At 37.4% G+C, this 19,905-nt stretch overlaps 1 protein-coding gene and 1 non-coding gene across 2 annotated transcripts in view; one reads left to right on the top strand and one right to left on the bottom strand.

Moving 5' to 3' along the window:
- LOC149080797 (acetylcholine receptor subunit alpha-like 1) overlaps positions 1-18,796 on the top strand; it is a 171,277-nt gene extending 152,481 nt beyond the window's left edge. Inside the window, exon 7 of the mRNA XM_089237478.1 lies at positions 13,950-18,796. Coding sequence (XP_089093604.1) covers positions 13,950-14,153 — 204 coding nt within the window. The 3' untranslated portion in view covers positions 14,154-18,796. The remainder of the gene's footprint in view (positions 1-13,949) is intronic.
- TRNAA-GGC (transfer RNA alanine (anticodon GGC)) lies at positions 9,102-9,173 on the bottom strand. The gene has a single exon. It is a non-coding gene; the product is annotated as a tRNA-Ala (tRNA).
- Positions 18,797-19,905: the final 1,109 nt, after the last annotated feature.

Below are 19,905 nucleotides of genomic sequence, written 5' to 3'. Positions count from 1 at the left end.
ATCATGGGCATTTTTGAAATCGAAATCGACAAGCTTGGTTGGGACCCTTCGAAAAGACCGTCGTGAGGTGCCTCCAACTAACAGGAAAACAAGATCTATACTCGTCGATCGTATTCATTACTGGAACTGGTATGACGCTGGCATCCTATCAGGGAAAAAAATTTAAATGTTCTAATTCTGAGTTCACTTTATGCTGATATAAATTTCAACGAAAACGAAAAAAAAAGACCCCAGAAACTATTGCCTACAATAACAAAAGTAAATATGGAGTTGACATCGCGCGGATAAAATGGTGCGATTATATGCGACCAAGACTGTGGAAGTCATTACTGGACATGCATGCATGCATTTTCTAACATTTTGAACATGTCAACCATAAATGTTTGGATTTTGTACAGACAAGTGCCAGGGAAAAAACACTCGGCGAATTTGCATATTACAGTTATGTGGAACTCCGTGTGAGTATTTAAACTTGTGGAAACTGCAATTCAAAATGCTATAATATGTAAAACACCTATTGATGGAGACAAAAAACGACAGAGAGTAATGGCAAGTAAGAAGGAACTACAAAGACAATAAAACACTTCAATCTCTTGTACGCAATGCAAAAAAACCAGTGTGTGGCGAATGTGCGTCAAGAGAGGTGACTCGTACAGAATGCTTTGAGTGCTAGATGAAAACAAAATACAGGGTGTTTCAAAAAGAATCACGCGATTTAAAATGCGTATATTGCAAAAAATATTGAACATAGACACTTAAGATTAATTTTATATTACATGGCTGCTCATGAAAACTGTTTTAGATAGGTTAATAGGCATATGCCAAAATCCGCACCAGTCTGAGATGGAAACAAGATTACGTTGGAGAGTTTCTTGATCAGACTTGTAATTAATTGCGCGGTAGATTACACAGTCATCAGTAGAGCCCGGATTATATGCACTTAAAAAGTGGTAAAATATACTCTAAAGATTTGCAAATATGCACCTAAAAATGCAAAAATATGCACTTAAAAATGCAAAAATATGCACTTAAAATGCCAAAATGTTTGGTATATTCAGGGGCATCAATGTCATACTGCACTTAAAATGCCAAAATATGCATTAAACACCCCGGAATACGCACTAGAAATCTTGAAAAAATCAGAAATTTCGAAATATGTACAAAAAATGAGAAAATATGCATTTAAAACATTACCATGTAAAAAAAGACATATAATCCGGGCTCTAGTCATCAGCAAAAAACCTAGTGGTACAGTTGAGGGTTTCAGAGAGATCGTTTATATATATTAAAAACAGACGAGGAAGATGCGAGAAAAGGCGAGGGAATCGCTCCTTGAGGAGTATCTGAAGTTACAGTGGCAAAAGGTGAATCATGATCTTTAAGATTTACAAATTGCTTACGATTTTTTAATAAAGCTTCTAACCATTCGAGGAATTGTACATCAAGACCAAGATTTGAAAGTTTAAGGAGGAGTCTAATGTGCGGAACTTTATCATAGGCTTTAGAAAAATCCAAGAAGATGATATCGGTTTGTCACTTGTTATCAATGGCTTTGGAAAGGTCATGCATGAAAAGGGACAGAGAGTTGGGATGTAGCAGAAAGAGATCGTCTGAAGCCGTGTTGGTTGGGGGAAAAAAAAGTTGATGGAGTCTAATAAAAAATGAGCTCGGATTTCCTTTGCTATAACATGTTCGAAAATCTTACAACAGGTTGAAGTAATAGGCATTGGTCTGAAGTTAAGGGGGTCGGACAGGAGACCGGTTTTGTGAATGGGAATAATTTTATTGATTTTTCTATTGGTGTAGAGAATGGCGGTGTTTAGTGAAACGTTAAATAAAATTAGAAGATATAGTCTGAGATTTCTTCCGCGCAATATTTGAGAATGGAGTCTGGAATGTCATCGGGGCCAACAGAAAATGGGGTTTCAATTTTTTTAGAAACTTTAAAATATCTTCTTCAGTGAAAAGGACCGAATTTGAGTTATGGACAGAATCGACGAATGAGTATTGTGGTGGAGGGGGATTACACACTCACACTCTCTCTCTCTCTTTGACCTTTGAAGAACGGGCACACCGTCAAACCGAAAGATACCCAGGCCACATCGCCATATGGCAATATCGGCTCATTGTCTACACAAACTGGATATCTTTGCCAATTTATTCATGAAAAAGGATACATTATAAAATATACATTATAAAATACACATTACAATCATAACTATAAAATCAAAAAAATCTAAGTATAAAATCAGTTGCGAGATCACAAATCTACGTATACAATAGGAAATCAAGCATATAATCCTATATATTCCATATTAAATCTTAATTCGAATATAAAATCATAACAAATCGCATATTGAAATCAATAATAAATCAGATGAAATTCATAATCGATTTCATCCTCAATTTAAATCGTTCGATTTCCACGGCATTATACTGTTGTTATGCTATCAGTCAGTCTTCTTTATAGTTGATTAGTTTCTTTTTCCTTTGTGAGCGGCGAGATGGTGCAGTTTGTACTTGTGCTATTGGATGATGAGGCGTCTGTGGGATCACTTTGTCTTCATTGTCTTCTATCCATCTAATATATTTCATTGTCGCCTCAGACGAAGGCAACAAAAATAAATAAATAAATAAAATATATATGAAGACGATCGTGTCAATCTAAAATCATATAACATGATTAATTTTGATTAAAATCGAAACAACAAACGCCAATGGACAATCAAAATTGTATACAAGATTATACGATGATAGCAAATAGTCAGAGTGCAGTGGGATCAACTGAAAACATGAGCAGAAAGCCAAATTGAATTCAGTAGTAATATCTGAAGGAGACGAGACGTTTTTATTTGAGATTTTGAGAGAAGTGGGTCCAACAGATTTTGGTCTGAGGAAATTCCAAAATTTTGTAGGATTAGTTTTTAAGTAATTTGTTAAAATTTGGTAAAAGTAATTTCGTGGGATAGGTACATTGACTTTTGGGTAGAGATGAGGTTCTTGAGACTCCGAGTGGAGGTAGAAGTTGAGGATGTGAGTGCATTACATTTGTTGGATTTATATTTGAAGGTGAATTTACAATGTTTATAGGGTAGTCAAATTCGTCCCAAACTTTTGCGAGCATTACATCCAAATTCCCCTCAGGTTGGGGATTCCAACCATACATTCCTATATGTTTCTGTTTTGTTTTTGTGTTTTCTACATCCCCTAAAAGTTTGTTCGTTGAGTTTTGCATCACCCTGTAGAGTGCACGTCGAACGTAAGGGAAAATTGTCAAATTGACCATTGCTCTTACCGTACAATAGATTTCCGATTTCGATGAAAGTTTTTGAACGGGTGCTTCCAGAGGAAAATTACCCCATATGCAGATTTTAAAGACGTATCATCAGGAGTTTAATAACACTAGAGTGCCTCAGGAGACAGTCGGATCTCCAAAAAAAGTGACCCGGTAAGCAGAGTGACGAGTTATCCGTGTGACCCCTGACGAACTTTAAAGAATGTGCGATCAATCTGCATGCTGCTGTTGATGTACCCGTATGATCTTGAAAATAACTTTTTGATGGAGTAAAAGCTTCGTTTGATCTCGCATCAGTTCAAAAACTCGAAAATAAAATAGAAAGAAAACGCATTTGTGTATATATATAGGATAATCTTGAACCCCTTTCTTTACTCCAGGATGATGTTGGATAGATCTTGATCTATTTCTTGGCTCAGATTCAAGTTGGAGAATCGTATCTCTCTCACCCTCGTGCATGAATAAATATCTTATGAGATCATGTTTCGGTTGTCAGTTTGACCGTAAAGATGAGGTGCTCCCTCTTATTTATTTATGCATTTTTTTTTGCAGTGGCGTACATCACTTATCAGATATTTACGAGTATCAGCAATATTTTATTCGCATCCATGATCGCTGGCTAGGTCATACATATCTCTGTGTTATACGCATTACTTTCTTACGTACGAAGTTTTTTTGGGCCGTTGCCTGCCTTCTATAATAACTCAAAACACCTTGATAGCTGTTCATGAGGCATGGTATATTTACTGATTACTACAAGAGGTCTTCCTTTCCCTTGATACACTGCGCATGAGCCTCGTTATAATTCCTGTAAGCGCAAGATCTTTCAACCTTTCAGACATCTCGGGCCAAATTCAAACTTCCCTCGGAGCCCCCCCATCACTGGCCTCCACCTCATGCAGTGGTATTTAGAATTTTAAAAATAAATCTAGATTTACAAGGGATTCTCTTAAGGCAAGTATGTTCAAATGACGATTTTTTCGAAAGTTGTCGAAAATGGTTTTATACATTTATTTGGAAGAATGTTTCACACAGAATACAAAACTATTTTATTATTGTACATTCAATAAGTAACAACAAAGTTATGGCTGATTTTTTTAAAATCATCTGGAACAACGGTTTCGAAGGCAAGAAACAATTTTAAAACACGTTTTTTGAATATTCATTTTTCCGTTGCTTTTTCCACGCGAGAAACCAAATTTTTCAAAAACTATGCAAGATATTCTCATGAAATTATTTAGTAGCGTTCCAGATAACGTTAGCTTTGCAATGAACTAGGATCGCGGCCATATGTTCATAATTTAATGTTTTAAAGCTGTTTGAATTAAAAAAAAATTAATTTTTTTTGTGTGGAAATTCTCACGTATTGTTTCACGGAAACTGCCATATATCTCAGAAAATATTTTATGTATCTTGAAACGTTCATTGCACAGATAGCAGACATGTAAACATAGAGCATCAAAATTATTCAATTAAATTGTGTGTGTTCTCAGAGTTGGCGTAAGTTCTGAAATTGAGCAAATTTTCAGGACGTAATTTATAATATCTCAAAGTTTTAGAGGTATTTCAGAAATTTGACTGCATTTCCTTATTTCATACAGAATTTTGATTCAAACTGCGCTTGTTTTGTGAAAAATCAGTTTTTTCGAAAAAAGTTACTGGAGACGCTTATAAATTATGGAATTATTTCTTTTACTAATTACCATTTTTTATTAGTTCTAAAATCATTTCTTTCACTAACACTTTTGATTAATCACGTTATTAGTACTGGATTTACTTAAAATGATTCTATAATTATTTATTTTGGTGATTCTCAAACTCCTTCTCAATAAACGCTTCACGCCGGAGCCAAACTTGCAATTATTGCTATTTTTTAATCGATTCGTGTTTTTTGAAGTGAAACGCCTTTAGGGACATAAAGGTGAAATTTTGTGAGCGAAAGACAAAGAAAACCATCGCATCATGATCATTTTAAAAATTTTTGGCCACTGTCCAAAAATGGTGAACGGACCACGACAAAAAGCGTTGAGGGCTACATGTGGTCCATCGTCCGTGACCCCTGATCAATGTATGCAAACACCAAACATGCCTCCCCCGCTCTGTCCCTTGTGGGATATAAGCGGGCTACCTTGCGGCTGGGCTATGCTGGAAAAAAAAAAGAAAAAACCCTGCCAAGCCACCAAGACCACGCACAGGACCGCAAACACTAACACCAAACACGGCCCTCGCTCTGAATCAGAATACCTAGCGCCATGATGGAAAAACTGTCTTGATGTCTGGGCCCGGCAGGCATCCCTGGCCCGTAAGCCAAAGCACCCAACTCCCATCGCCTCTAACTCGCAGCAATCACACCCTTCCCCCCACTCTCGAAATCCGGCCGCAAAGGAGCACGGGCGGATCGCCTCGCCATCGAGCAAGAGACCAACGAAAACATCCAGAGCCTCCTCTCATCTTGCCCTCCGTTGATGAAAGGGTTTTTTTTAAATAGGCCCGAATCTGAAAATACAACATGAAAAGAAAAACATGACGCAGTTTTATTCATGAATGAGGGAAGCATATCCCAATTCTAACACTAGAACGACAGGAATTTCGAACTGCCTAGAACGACGGTACGGATCGATTTGGCCATCATATTATTTTTCTGTATGAAAAAACTTCTACTCCTTAAAATAGTACATATTTATTCAGTCTCTTTGACTTGCAATAAACCCTTGTCCGTGTTCCAATTTGTTTTGGAAATTTTTGACAAAAGGGCTTGTTATGACAAAAGCTAATCCCATGTTTACTAACTTCAAAAAGACGCTTGACTATGATTTTTTGAGCTCCTGTAATTCGTGACTTCATTCTCACTTGGCAGTTCACTGTCAATCTTTGAAGTATAATACGTTTAAGAAGTTTGTGAGAACAGATTTTTCTGTACGGAATGAAAATCGTGAACAGCCACCAAATTCTGGCAATTTAAAATGCAGAGAGAGAGAGAAAGAGATATCGAAGCGTTCCCAAAGGATGGGTGTATCCGGAAATTCATTAATTTATGTGAAAATAATAACGTTATTCTCCATATATATATGTATATATATATACAGTCAAACCTCGTTAATGAGTCACTCTCGGGAGAGCAAAAATATGATTCAGTAAGCGGAGCGACTCGTTAAACGGAGTAAGCCATAGCCGTGCTACTTCCTGCCTGAGGACAATTGGGACTTCCAAAAAGCGACCCGGTAAGCGGAATGGCGTGTTACCCGGGTGACGCACTAACGAGGTTTGACTGTATATACACACACATGTTTCCCTATTCAATAGGGAAACTGGAATGAAAGTTGTGATTATATTATTTTTTTGCTCAGTCGAAAGCATGATATGTGGCGAAATAGTGTGGCTCCCCACATAATCCAGAACAGGCCCCTATGCTGGGATCTTTTGTGGGTATCCCGGAGACGACGTAATTCCACATTGTACATAGGTTTTAAAGTGGGATACGCTCATTGGCGAAGATCGCAATTACGTCATTAAAGATCGAGGGGAATTCTAACTCCGAACATATCTCGTGACGTAGTAGCCGAAGAGACGAACACTACCGATTCTACGGCTGTTACGATTGGAAACTTGTCACCAAACACCAGGATTCATTAACGATGTCGCTTTTATTTGTCATGACTGCTCACGCGATAATATTACAAGGATCTAAAATTTTATAGTAATATAACATAATGATCATAATAATAATGATATACAGTATAATATCACAACGCAAAAAATAAACGTTTTTAATTCCCTGGACGGATCATGCTGATCCCTTGGGAATACGTGAAGACCACGTTATTATTATTGCCTTATTAGTAAATACCTCTGTGGGCGTCGAACGAAAAAATAACGTTAAGTATCATTAAACGTTGTCAGGAAATATATCAGCGCCAATCAACAGCGCCAATAACTATGTCGCGCATGCATTACATCGAGGCCCGAAGTCACGATCGGGTGTGACGATTTAGTGACGTAATAGTGATCTTAGCCAATGAGGCACATCTCATGTTAAAAATCCTATGTACTGTATGGAATAACGCCTTCCGCACCATCTTTATAGCGAATTTACAATGTGAATAAACAAAAAAAAAGACAATAATTGTCTCGGCCTGCGTGCTGGAGCCCTGCCCATGGGTAAAATCATAGAAGGGCGCGGTAGCCCAGGTCGATAAGATACTCGCCTGAAGTACTAGAGGTGTCGCGAGTTCGATACCCGGTTCGTCCTTGTCAGAAAACTTTCCTGACACAGGGGTACAACGGATACGGCGACATAACCACAGAAAAAATTGCCACCGCAGGGAGTCCCATCGAGGGGTTAGCGTACCAACCTCTCGATGAGTATAAAAAAAAAGCCTGCCGTTCGGAATCGGCAATAAATTATAGGTCCCGGTCTAATTAGCGCTCGTGTGCAGAAAATGACCCTGGTGCAACAAAAAATGATCAAATACATATTTTTTAAATTTCAGTCGGGTCATGCGTTAAAGATTCCTGCTCTAAGGAAAATGGCTTTAATGGGTGCGTCCCATAGACAATATTCTTAAATCAAAAAAAATTTACAGAGTGCACAGAAAGTAGAGGGTATGACATTTTACTGGTGAACCGTTTATCCTAGAGGTATACTTTTCGTGTTTACAAATTACGTATAATACTCAGATATGTCATTCATGTGTTAATCGGAGGGTGTGGGGGGGGGGGTGTATCGTTATTAAAATGCCAGTGTTGATGTTTTATATAGTTCGCGTGTGCCCGAAAACCCAATTAGAAAGCTGTTGCCGTGTCTCTCCTGATGCCAACAAAAATCACGTTTCTAAGTGTAGTATTCACTGAAATATTCGAAAAACGAAGGAACTTAGGGGGGATTATATGGATAAAACGGTTTTTCGGCATTAACTGCTGCTTTTCTCCCTAGCTTTCCTCGGGTTTTTTTTTTTTGAATTCGTATATCTCAGTGAATATTGCACTTAGAAACAGCAAAGTTGTTTTTTTTTTGTCGGCATCATGAGAGACAGGGTAACAACTTCATTTTCTCAATTTTTCAGCGCAAAAAAAGGGGTATAGAAATATATTTTTATTTTTATTCTAATAACTATACAACCCCTTGAAACATGAACGACATGTCTAAGTACTACACGTTATTCGGAATTTTTTTTTTCTAATTGGAAGTGTACCTCTAGGAGTTTACGGTTCGCCAGTAAAATGTCATACGCCCCTGTTTGCCCTGTATATAAGTCGCCCTGTATATAAATACAGTGAAACTTTGATTAACCGTCCGGACCAGGTCTATGACGGATAACCGAATAGACGGGTAACAGAAATCTCTAATAGATATGTACAATAACGTGATTTCACTGCGGGCTTGGGACGGAAATGAAAATAAAATAATTTTAAAGTGAACGATATGCATGTATAATTTGTATTTAATTTCACAAAAAACGATCAATATAAACTTCGATATAAGGTAGGCCCAGGCAGTGGAGACATTGAAAATACTAGCTTCCTTTATGTTGTATCTTTTCCAAAATTCTTTGACAGTCATGGCGTCATCAGATAAGAGCAAGCCTTCAATAAAAGCATTTCTGTAACGTCGCTTCATATTTTCAATTATGCTCTGGTCCATAGGCTGGATGAGTGGAGTTGTATTCGCTGGAAGAAAGAGGCATGCTATTTTGCCATCATTACTTTTGAGTTCACAAGAGGGGGTGTATCGTGGAGAAGATGAGAACAAGATTCATTGAGAGACTGGTTATTTGTGGAGAGGATTACAAGGAAGAAAACTCATCACTGCCCCCACGGGGACTCGAACCCCGGTCTCTCGCTTGCCGGACGAGTGCTCTACCATCTAAGCCATGGAGGCAGATAGAGCTGTTAGTTTATTGTTGACGCCGTCCATGTACGGTGCCTTTCAACATATATGTACGCTCCAAGGTTGAAACAGTCTATCTGCTTTCATAGCTTAGATGGTAGAGCACTCGTCTGGCAAGCGAGAGACCGGGGTTCGAGTCCCCGGGGGGGCAGTGATGAATTTCCTTCCTTGTAATCTTATCCACGAATAACCAGTCTCTCAATGAATCTTGCTTCGACAAGTGGAGAGGGCATATCGTGGCATTGCCCATTAACAGCAGCGCTTCCGGCGGCAAGTGCTTTTCGGCGGTATGAGCTCTAACTTGAAGCACGAAAAAATTATTTGGTCCGTGCAAGCCCTTTTTTTTGGGAATAATATGACAGGCAATTCATATTTGCATTTTTGATTGTTGTATATTTTGGATTTACCAATTACAAGCATGGGTTAATCTATGATTGCCGGTGGCATTTGCTCAGACCATAGCAGTGAACACGATCTTTTTGGACCTTATAACCTGGGGCTACGATGACGGACAACAGAAACTGACGGTTAAACCAGTCACGGTTAATCGATGTTTCAATGCATTCTCATTATTATTTGCAAAGATATTCGTCGAATCGAACAAATCCTTCGCAATATCGGAACGCGAGCTTCCAAGTACTTCCAGAAAACCCATAAAGACACATTTTTCCAAGACAGGACGAAAAAGAATAAACCCATGAAAGGAAAAACAAAAAATCAAATCAAATCCTTTACCCACGACCCTTTATTGAAATCTTGAATCTCCCTTCTTCCTTCTAAATTCCTTCTTTCTATATGTATTTCCCCCCATTTTTTTCCCCATCGGTGAATATCTATATATTCTTGCTTCTTCTTATAAGTTCCATTCGACTTTCTTCTTCTTCTGATCCGTGGCCAGAGCACTATTCGTTGTTCTTGAATGCACTTCCAACATTTCGGGAATGTTTTAAAAGAGGGAAAAGAAAAGAAAAATAACTCAGGGTGGTGGGGGGGGGGGCGATGTTCAGCTCTCAAGCTGGTAATCAGCGGGAGGAATAAGCCAAGGGAAAAGAAAAAAAAAGAGATTTCTCTGAACTACAAGAAAAGTCATCTCTTACAGCTGATGTGTTCATTTTTTTTCCCTTCCTTTCCTGGATTACTAGTAAAAACGAGAGGAAAAAATGTAAGGGGGGAAAAAAATAGGGAAAAAAGGAGCTTGAATTTCCCTATTTCGTCTTATCTGCAAGGAATTTGCTCCCCTAAAGATCGTCTTCATTTCTTTCTTTCTTTTTTCTGGCTCTCTTTTTCCTTGCTTACGGGAAAAGAGGGTGAGCCTTTTTGCTCGCTTTCTGAAGACTTCTTGGTGATACAAGACCAGCAAATCTGATGAAACAGAGTAGGGGGGGGGAGGGGACCTTTCTGGATACTCTTTATATATGTATGTAACGGGTATATAAGCGCAAGAGATTCCTAGATGCATTCCTTGTGAGACGAATATTGGAAGGATCGTGTTTCGTTTCCCCTGAAGATGAAGTCTGTAGATGGGATATTTGTCCATGAGTGTTCGGGATGGGAGCGAAGCGCTGAGCAGTAGGATTAAGAACGAAGTATGCGATTAGTATGGGTGTGATTGGTATGAATATTATCGTGAAATGTGTGTGTGTGCTGGTGAGGAATGCTCCAAATAAGAGTGATGAGTCACTGGGACAGTTTATACTCGTGATCGATGAATCGTGGGTATTGGAATTTTCCTAATCAAGGTCTGGCGTCGGGGAATGATACAAAACACTTTTCTGAGTGATGTGTACAACAAGAGGTACACAACCTTTTCAGTCTACATTGAAGATTGAGTGTCCGAATGCACCCAGCTTTACATCTCAGAGAGATATCGAGGTGTCCCCGAAGGATGGGTGCATCCGGAAATTGATTGATTTATGACAAAATAATAACGTTATTACCCGTGTATATAATATGTATTCAATAGGAAATCTGGAATGAAAATTGTAATTATACATCGTCCACAGTTACCTTTTCGGTCCACAGGCCAGATGTATGATATTTCTGGTGCTATCGGACAATATAGGGTTGCCATATGGCCCGTATTTTACCAGACATGCCCGTAGTTTTATCGTCACCCCAACTTTTTTTTATAAAATGTCCCGTTTTTTTCTCATATTCTCACGAAGGCTTAGTTGAATTTTTCGACCCAAAAATTAAGATTATTTTCATGGCATATAAATTTTGGTACGAAAATTATATGACTATTATATAATCGATTATAGCCATTTAAATATTTTCATCTCACATATTTGCCAAATATGTACGTTTGTTTGTTGAATTACAGTTGGACTTGCAGTACTCATTCATTTTCTACGACTGGCAACAATTTTAGCGATATTTGACAAATTTACTTGCCATTGATTTTTTTTCTTTGTTTTTTTGGCTGCAATTGGCAACTTTACTTGAGTTCGGCAAATGTTTTCAGCGATAATCAAAAATTTCCTACATGGATCTCGTATGATTAAGAGAGAAATATGGCCGGCTTTTTTTTTAGGATATTCATCATGTTCTGAGCATTGATACTATTCTATCGGCAAACACTTCGCTGGCCGTATGAAACCTGTCGGTGGGCCAGAGTTTATGCAAAACGTGTGTAGAAGAATATACAGGGTGTCCCATAAATTTTCAAATAGATTAAAAGTTTGAAAAATCCGATGGAATTGTTATATTCGAAAGCAGTTTGAGTAAAAGTTAGTTTCATGAAAGAGTATTTCTTTCTTCTTTTTTTTTTCTGCTACAAGAAAACAGATTAGTTCAAACTTTTGTCGATTGCGGGCGCTGTCCATAAGTAAATCACTAGAAATATTTGAATCAGAGTCCGATAAAATGCAGGGTGTGTAATTAATAGATCATTTCGGAATTTTTCTGTTACCGGTGCTTGCATAATATTTTCATTGCGATGTTGACATTGGTGGACTAAGCACCATTGGGGAAGTTGTTTTACCTCAGCTTCGAATCACCGGATGCTGATGCTTTACGAGCATTTCAGACACAGAAGAGATAGAAGAAAAGTTCAGGGGCAATCACTCATGATTTGCTTCCGTGCAGTGCCCTGTTCGAAAAAAAGCGTACTAAAGAGTACTTTTTTTTCTAAACCAAACAAATCGGTCTTCGCGAGATTTACTTTTTTACAAACCTCATTCAAATGTACCAATTCCTTCAATGTTAATAAATTTTCAGCTACTTAAGAATTTATGGGACACCCTGTATATAACTTTAAGAAAAAATATCCTAATGTGAAATGCTGTGGGAAAATAACTGGGAGATATTATTTGGTACTTAGAGCTTGAAGCAATTTGTAGATAGCGGTAAGGGCGGCCACTGTGCAGTCGTATGTGCGCGTCGTGGTAAGATCACATCGTGAGAGGACCAACCCACTCGCAAGCGGCAGAATGGCGATCGTCGTCTGAAAGTAGTTTTTCGGTAGTTTTCCTTCTGCAACCTCTTCAAACTAGAATGTAAACTCACCATTAAAAGTATTTTGTGATTGATTCGTGTTTATTGCATGTTAAAATATCCTTTAAAAGAAAAAAAATAATTACTAGTTTGATGACTTGCAAACAGTTTCCGGGCTATTAGGTCATGGTGTAAGAGATTTTCTTCTTGGGTCAAGTTTTTTGCTCTACTTGTGATCGAAATATATGTAAAATATTTTAACATAAACTGCTGGAAGAGGCATTATGTATGCTAATGTTTTCCACTGAAATGCTTTTCTTTCTCAAAACTAAGTTTTTTGTTAGATAAGGAAAATGTTTTTAAACACCACTCATTCAAATGTCTTGAAACTCCGTCTCAATACTATAAAACATTCAGGCCTATTTCTCTGTTACATAACATTTTCTATAAAATAATCATCTTTAAGTTAGGTACCAATTGCCTTTTTTGTCACTTTCTGCTGGGCTAAATTTGCCCCTAGTAATCATTTTCGGGACTTTTCCCGGCATATACAAGATCTATCGCTATGGAATCCTTTCACGGCTAGTTCATCTTCGGAGAGATAGATGGCTCTGTCTGTCACAATCAATCCTTACCTAAAATGAACTCTATGCATTTATGTGTTCAAATTCTGCTACATATCTTACAAATAGAACGAGAGAAACTAGCATTTGATGATTATTTCACGGAATGGGATGCAAATGATGTAAGGTCTGGTTATGAGATTGGCATGCATTTGCGTCCAGTTTTGAAAATGGCCTGAAATACGTATCACCGGAAAGAAGATATTTTCTTCTATGTATTACGTCGAAGTAAACTCGGAAAAAAAATGTCTACTGCTCCCGACCAGGATTCGAGCCTCATTTGAATGAGTGTTTTCGCGCTATTTCTATACACCACGGGAGACACGACCTTACTCCGCCCCCCCCCATGACACGGACTGTGGCGTGACGCGCTGAAGTAGAAACTCGGCAGCTTTCCCTTTGCAACAGCTAATTCCCCTCCCAGTCAGCGGCAGTAGCGAGAATAAGAAGTTTTATTCAGCCTAATACATCAAGGAAAGAAGCTTTTCTCACCGAGTTCACCTTTGCGTAATATCCATAAAAAGTTCGTTTTTTTTCCTCAGAGAGAAAAACCATTTCATTCGCACATAAAAACCCATGTTAGGCGGTATTTTGTCTTCACGACGGCGAACTCAAAATATGACTAATTTAATTACAGTCATATTGTGTGCATCTTGTACTCACTGAGCGCTTAATTTATACATTTTTTTTTTCCATTTGTCTCCTACAGATCAAGGAAGATTGGAAATACGTAGCGATGGTATTGGATCGGCTTTTCCTCTACGTGTTCACCTTAGCCTGCATCGCCGGGACTTGCGGGATCCTTCTTCAAGCCCCGTCACTGTACGATCCTGACAAACCGATAGACGTCTCTCTGTCAAAAGTTGCGCAGTTCCAAGACAGTCTTCAAGAATGGGCTGAGTCACTGCAATAACAACATTTCCTCTTTTATTCTCCTTACACCTACCAAACACCTCTCCATGCAAAAGAGAATCTGGGCAAGATCATCCGTACATACATTACATAGCAACAACGGATAGCCAATGTCGAGTGTTTGAAAGAAACAAAAGAAAAATATCGTGCATGACATGGTCTCGTTGAATGTTGAATATTTCTCAGTAATTCACCCATTCACCTAAGACGTTATACCCTTGGCAAAAAATCGCGAATGTTGATGTCTAAAATTCAAAACAAAAGCCTATTTGGTTATCTTTTGAAAATTAGGACCTTCACTTCAAACAAGAAAATTACATCATCAGTACACTGCGTATCTAGCCGCGAATTAGCGTAACGGAACAACACTTCACGATCAATAGTCACGCCGGTAGGCAGGATTATCATATCAAAGATTGAGACAATAATTAGCTGTTTCAATTCAGTCGAACTCGGTTATAACGTCAATAACTAACTCCGGAGTGATTCTCATATAAAATTGTTGTTGATGAAGCTTACTTGTAACGACAATGCAAACAAATTACACGTTTTTCGTCGCTTTTTGCTTCCGTTTTCCATGGTGTTTTCTTCAAGCAATTCCTAGAAGTAGAGCTCATCACCTTGAAGCGATGTTTGTCGGTTGTTCTTTGGTGAATAATGTTGGGAATTTTTTTTTTTTTAATTGACCTAATCCTGTACAGGGCATCCTGTGTCTTATCCTGTCTTGACTTTTAATGTAAATGAATAAAATAATAAATATGTCATGTTTTTTCTTTTTCAAGGAAGCTTACGTTAAATCTGTAATCTTTAACAAAAATTAGGGATGAAAGTAATTTTCTCGTAATTTATATAAATTCTGTTAAAATGAATATGACTGTGTTTCAAATTATGGAAGACTTACTGTAGTGCTGTATTTTAGGCTTAGGGCTATTTATATAAACAATTTTGCCGATAATTTTCAACATTTTTGGTGAGAATTGGTGATTTGAGTATTGCTATGCTTGCTATGTCTATTATTTGTTTCGATTATGCATAGTGTCACCCACTAAATGCAACAAGTCGGTAACCGATATTGGTGAATATTGTGACTAGATTACTGAGAGGATTAAACCATAAAAGCTTTAGGAAAGTTATTTTATAAAACTTGAAAAAATGCGTTGAACCAATAAGCGTATCGGTTACATTCGAGCGAATATAGCCAATATGGTTATTGGTCGTTTTTTTCAAGTTTTGTGAAATATCTTTTTTTCAAAATTTTATAGTGTAATCCCGGCCTCAGTCAGGACTAATCTAAAATATGAACTCGTAACCACAATGAATATTCCCATGTATTGCGACAGCTCATTAACTGAACAGCTCACGAATCCCACGTGGTCAAATACTTGATGAAGTATATTTCAAATTATTTTTTCGTAATTTCCTAAAAGCAAGCATAGTTTTTCAATTATATATCATTATTATTTATTTATTTTTAATATTTTTTTCTGACGGAAATTAGAAATTTCACATCCCACCGATGCATACAAATATATGCATGTATGTATGCCATGCAAAAATAACCAAGGAACCGTTCTACATGAGAAAATATGATAATGGCAGTAGTATTTTTTCTTAGTCTTCCTATATCTTCTTGAAGACCAAACATGGTTTATTTTTTAATGTTAGGCTGAAAAGATATTTATGGGCGCCCTGACCTGATCAATCATGTTATACGGTATGGCTAACACAAGTCATGCAAAAATAACTAAGAATCCAACAGACTTCACTGGATAAAATTATATTAATTTTCTTAAACTTTCTTCAAATTTTTTTTTCTCTGTAACATCTTAAAGACGCATATGTTCCTTTGTGTTTTAGCACATTAAACTCAGAAGAAATTTTGAAGTGCACGAAGAGCTTCTGACGTGGTCAATCATGTGATACAGTGTGACCAATACGTTTGTCATACAAAAATGACCGAGGACCCAATAGAAATAGCTTTCACGAAAAGAAATATGTAATTCAAGTTTAAAAAAATTTCTTCAATTATATTTTTAGGTAATTTCTTAATTTATTAGAAAAGAACACGTTTCTTCTTTTATTTTGACATGTTAGACTAAAATCAAATTTTAAGTAGTACATGAAGAGTTTCCGGCATAGTCAATTACGTGATACAGTCACAGATCGAAACAGATTTCATAGGCGAAAATTACAATTCATGTTATCAAATTTTCGAGAAAAAAAAAATTTCTGTATCATGTTTAGGACAAGCATGTGTCTATTTTTTTGAGCACACGAATCACTTCATACATGGCCAATCATGCGCAACAGTATGACTTAACACATACGTCACGAAAAATATACCAGTTAGTTGATTTAAAGATTTCACGGGACACAATAGAAAATTCATGTTAGTAAACTTTTTCAATTATTTTTACGGTAACATACATGTAATAAAAGCGAACATGTGAATTTTTGACATGCGCGAAGTTCTTCCGACATGGTCAATTACTTGGTACGGTATGACCAACACATACGTAATGCTAAAAAATTAACCAAGGACCCAATCGAAACAGCTTTTACAGGCGTAAATAAAATTTACGTAATTAAACTTTCTTCAATCTTACAGTAACATCTTTAAGATGAACATTTTTTCCTTTGACATGTTAGGCTCAAAATTACATTTCAAGCGAACGGAGAGCTTCCAAATTTAACTCGCTCCACAGGTCGAACATGTTGATCAACAGTCGACCGACCCCACGGCTCAATTAACGACACACTCATCTAAATCACACAGTAATCGGTAAAGAGCTCGATAAAAGTCATGTGATCATGGAAATAAAAAAGATCCCGCAAATTAGGCAAATTTAGATATATCGGGGGAAAAAATGACTTTAAGCCATCCGAGTACTCTGAAGAGGATCGTAAGGCATCGCGTAATAAAAAGGATGTTGATGCTTGTGCATATATTTAATAATAGAATATGAAGAATAGCTCTTTTGTATACGAATAAAAAAACAACTTAGAGGCTTCTCAAATGAGCTATGTGTTCGCTTTTTATGGATGGATATTATGCTTGAGGCCTGCGATTCGACGAATCTACTCTTGATGTAAAACCTAGTGGTTCGGTATATGGACTTCAGTAATTCTTCGAGTAGTCAATTTAATTGATAACGTCTTAAACCGAGGCCATACTTATGTCCAACCTGGCCCAGTACGTTCTAAGGTTGGTAATGTTCTAAGGATGAGTATGCGGACGCTTCAACATTGGCAATGAGTGCCAAATGTTGCAAACTAGAGGATATCGGAAAGCTGGTGGAAGAGAACTACCATCCAGACGTATCCGAGAGTTTTTTTTGGCTGAAGGTTTTCAGAATGGACAGCGGGGATCAACATCATACACACGCACACCATTGAAAAAGTCACCATCTGGTGGCAACGTCAGAAATGTGAGCTTCGGCCAGTGCTAGATCTGACCGTCGTCGGTCTTATTTAACGCACGCGATCTCTAACGAAGAAGGGTAATTGTCTTTATAGCGTAGTATGTAGCTCGCTCACATTTCAACTGAGGGAACGTGGGTTCGATTACCCGTCGAATTTTCTTTTCTGAATTCATCTTCGCGTTAAAACCAGCTGTTCAAACCTTCGTATGAATAGCGGAGAGTAACATGACACACACATCTTTGCACGAAGCCTTCCAGGCCTCACACCAAGTCAAAGGAGCATTGGGCTAGTCTGGGTCAATGTGTGGCCATCTTATGCCACTGGTGCTTCATTGCAGCAGTTGGAAGGCAAATATTTGCGAATGATTATTGGACCAGGCTGGATATGAGTGTGGCGCTCGTGTATCGATGTTATCGATGTGCCAAATTCAGCCATTTTTCTTTCTTCAACTCGGCTGCCAGGTTGAATTAAGGCGGATTAATTTCAATATTATTCGAATTAAAGCTTATATCTATTCGAGCTTCATTAAGCACCGGTTGATACGCACTCGTTCAAATCAATCATGAATTATTATTATTATAATTAGCTTTATAGTTGATTATGGTTGTATTATTATATATAATTCTACGCGGATAAACGGAGCAGAATGCTTTTTAATATCAACGGATATAAGCAGATATTATAATTATATAGTGCCCTTCATGTGTAACTAGGCAGCTTTACATGTACATATATGTTGATGTGGAAAGAAAGTGTTCTTATTATACAAATACGCATGTGTACATAAGTGTTATGCGGTCTTTTCCTCTCGTTAATTAGGGTCTTATATCGATTACATTGGTTAAATTAAAATTTACGGTAAGACGGTGTTTTTATTCGTATTTGTGTATGTCAAACCTGTGTATGTTTTACTGTTATTGGAATTTGTTATGTGCATCTCCTATTGGACCTCGATGTAATAAAATTTGATTATTTAAGCTCCGTTTTTGCTCCATTGGGTTTTTAGGAGAACTTGGTATTGCAAACAATTGCATAGCTTGCTTCTTTGCGTTGGTTATTAACCTGCTGCGCTTTTTCTGTAGATATTATTGTGTGTTGTTACTTAAATGTATACTCGTATATACATCGATGGTTATTCATTATATGAAAGATCTCTTCATTTGGTGTTGTTTATTTACGTGGTTTGTGTCTGAATTGAATAAAATTTTCTTTATCCGCGTCCTGGTGGCTGTTTAATGGGTTGGAGAGTCATTGCATATTTTATTTATTTTTTTAAAATGCCATAATCAACGCCTATGCAATGTTTTAGATCAGCGTTTCTGATGGTCCGCGGACTAGAGGTGGTCCACCGGCATACTGGGTAATTTTAGTTATAATTAAATGAAAAATGTTTTGATTAATATAAGAAAAAATTCTTATGGGTTTGAATAAAAAAAATTATACTTTCATACTTAGGCTAAACATATCTAATCGAGGGAGCAATGCAACATTACTGAAGAGTGGGGAAATAAAGGACTACGGCAAACCGGAGTGAATCAAGATGCATTTTATGAAAAAAACATTCATCATGACTGGGGGAACATTTTCATTGGGAAAAATACGTGAATCTGTGATCTAAAATTCGGGATAATGGCAATTGTTTTCCTTAAACATTGCAACAAGTTAACAAAATCACCAATTGTTGATGAAAATTATGAATGAGTGACTACAGGAACTCGCGTGAATTCGAATGTAGCTCACGGAAAAAATATATAAGTATTTACAGTGAAACCTCGTTAATAAGTAACTCTTGGGTGACCAAAAATGTGACCTCGTAAGCGGAGTGACTCGTTAAACGGAGTAAGACATGGCTGATTCCGGTCTTTGTATTGATGCATTAATGAAGAAAAAAAAAAGAAACAAATTTCAATTATTCAAACGAGTTCCACCATGAAAATTTATTACTAGAGATTTTCTTTAATCAATTAATGTTTATTTGCTACATCATTGGGCATTTGAATAACACAAAATACCACTTTTTCCGATTTTTAAAAATTCGCATATTTTTCCGCATGTTTATTGAAACAAAGGTAATGTCATCTTGAAGGTAATGAAGCTTGAGTGGCTTCTGTTTGAAATGTTAGGTATTGTACACCCACGCGGAGTTGGCCTCTGGCTACGTCATGAAACGTCACGATGGGCGATTCCATTCATCTTCTTTCGTAAAAAAGGTCGCACGCGAAATGAGCGTCTTTTTATTTTCCATTGGCATCTTTTACGCTATTTTAGCTAGTTTTTTCCCCTCCCCCATTTCCCTTCCTTCAAAAATGAACCCCTCCCTTCATGCGTCA

Source organism: Pholcus phalangioides, unplaced genomic scaffold (assembly GCF_987345545.1).
Source record: "Pholcus phalangioides strain wild (caught in Gottingen) unplaced genomic scaffold, Ppha-v1.0 ptg000010l_1, whole genome shotgun sequence".
Classification (NCBI taxonomy): Eukaryota; Metazoa; Arthropoda; class Arachnida; order Araneae; family Pholcidae; genus Pholcus; species Pholcus phalangioides.
Note: the sequence above shows the minus strand (reverse complement) of the source record. Positions and strands in the feature narration are given on the sequence as shown.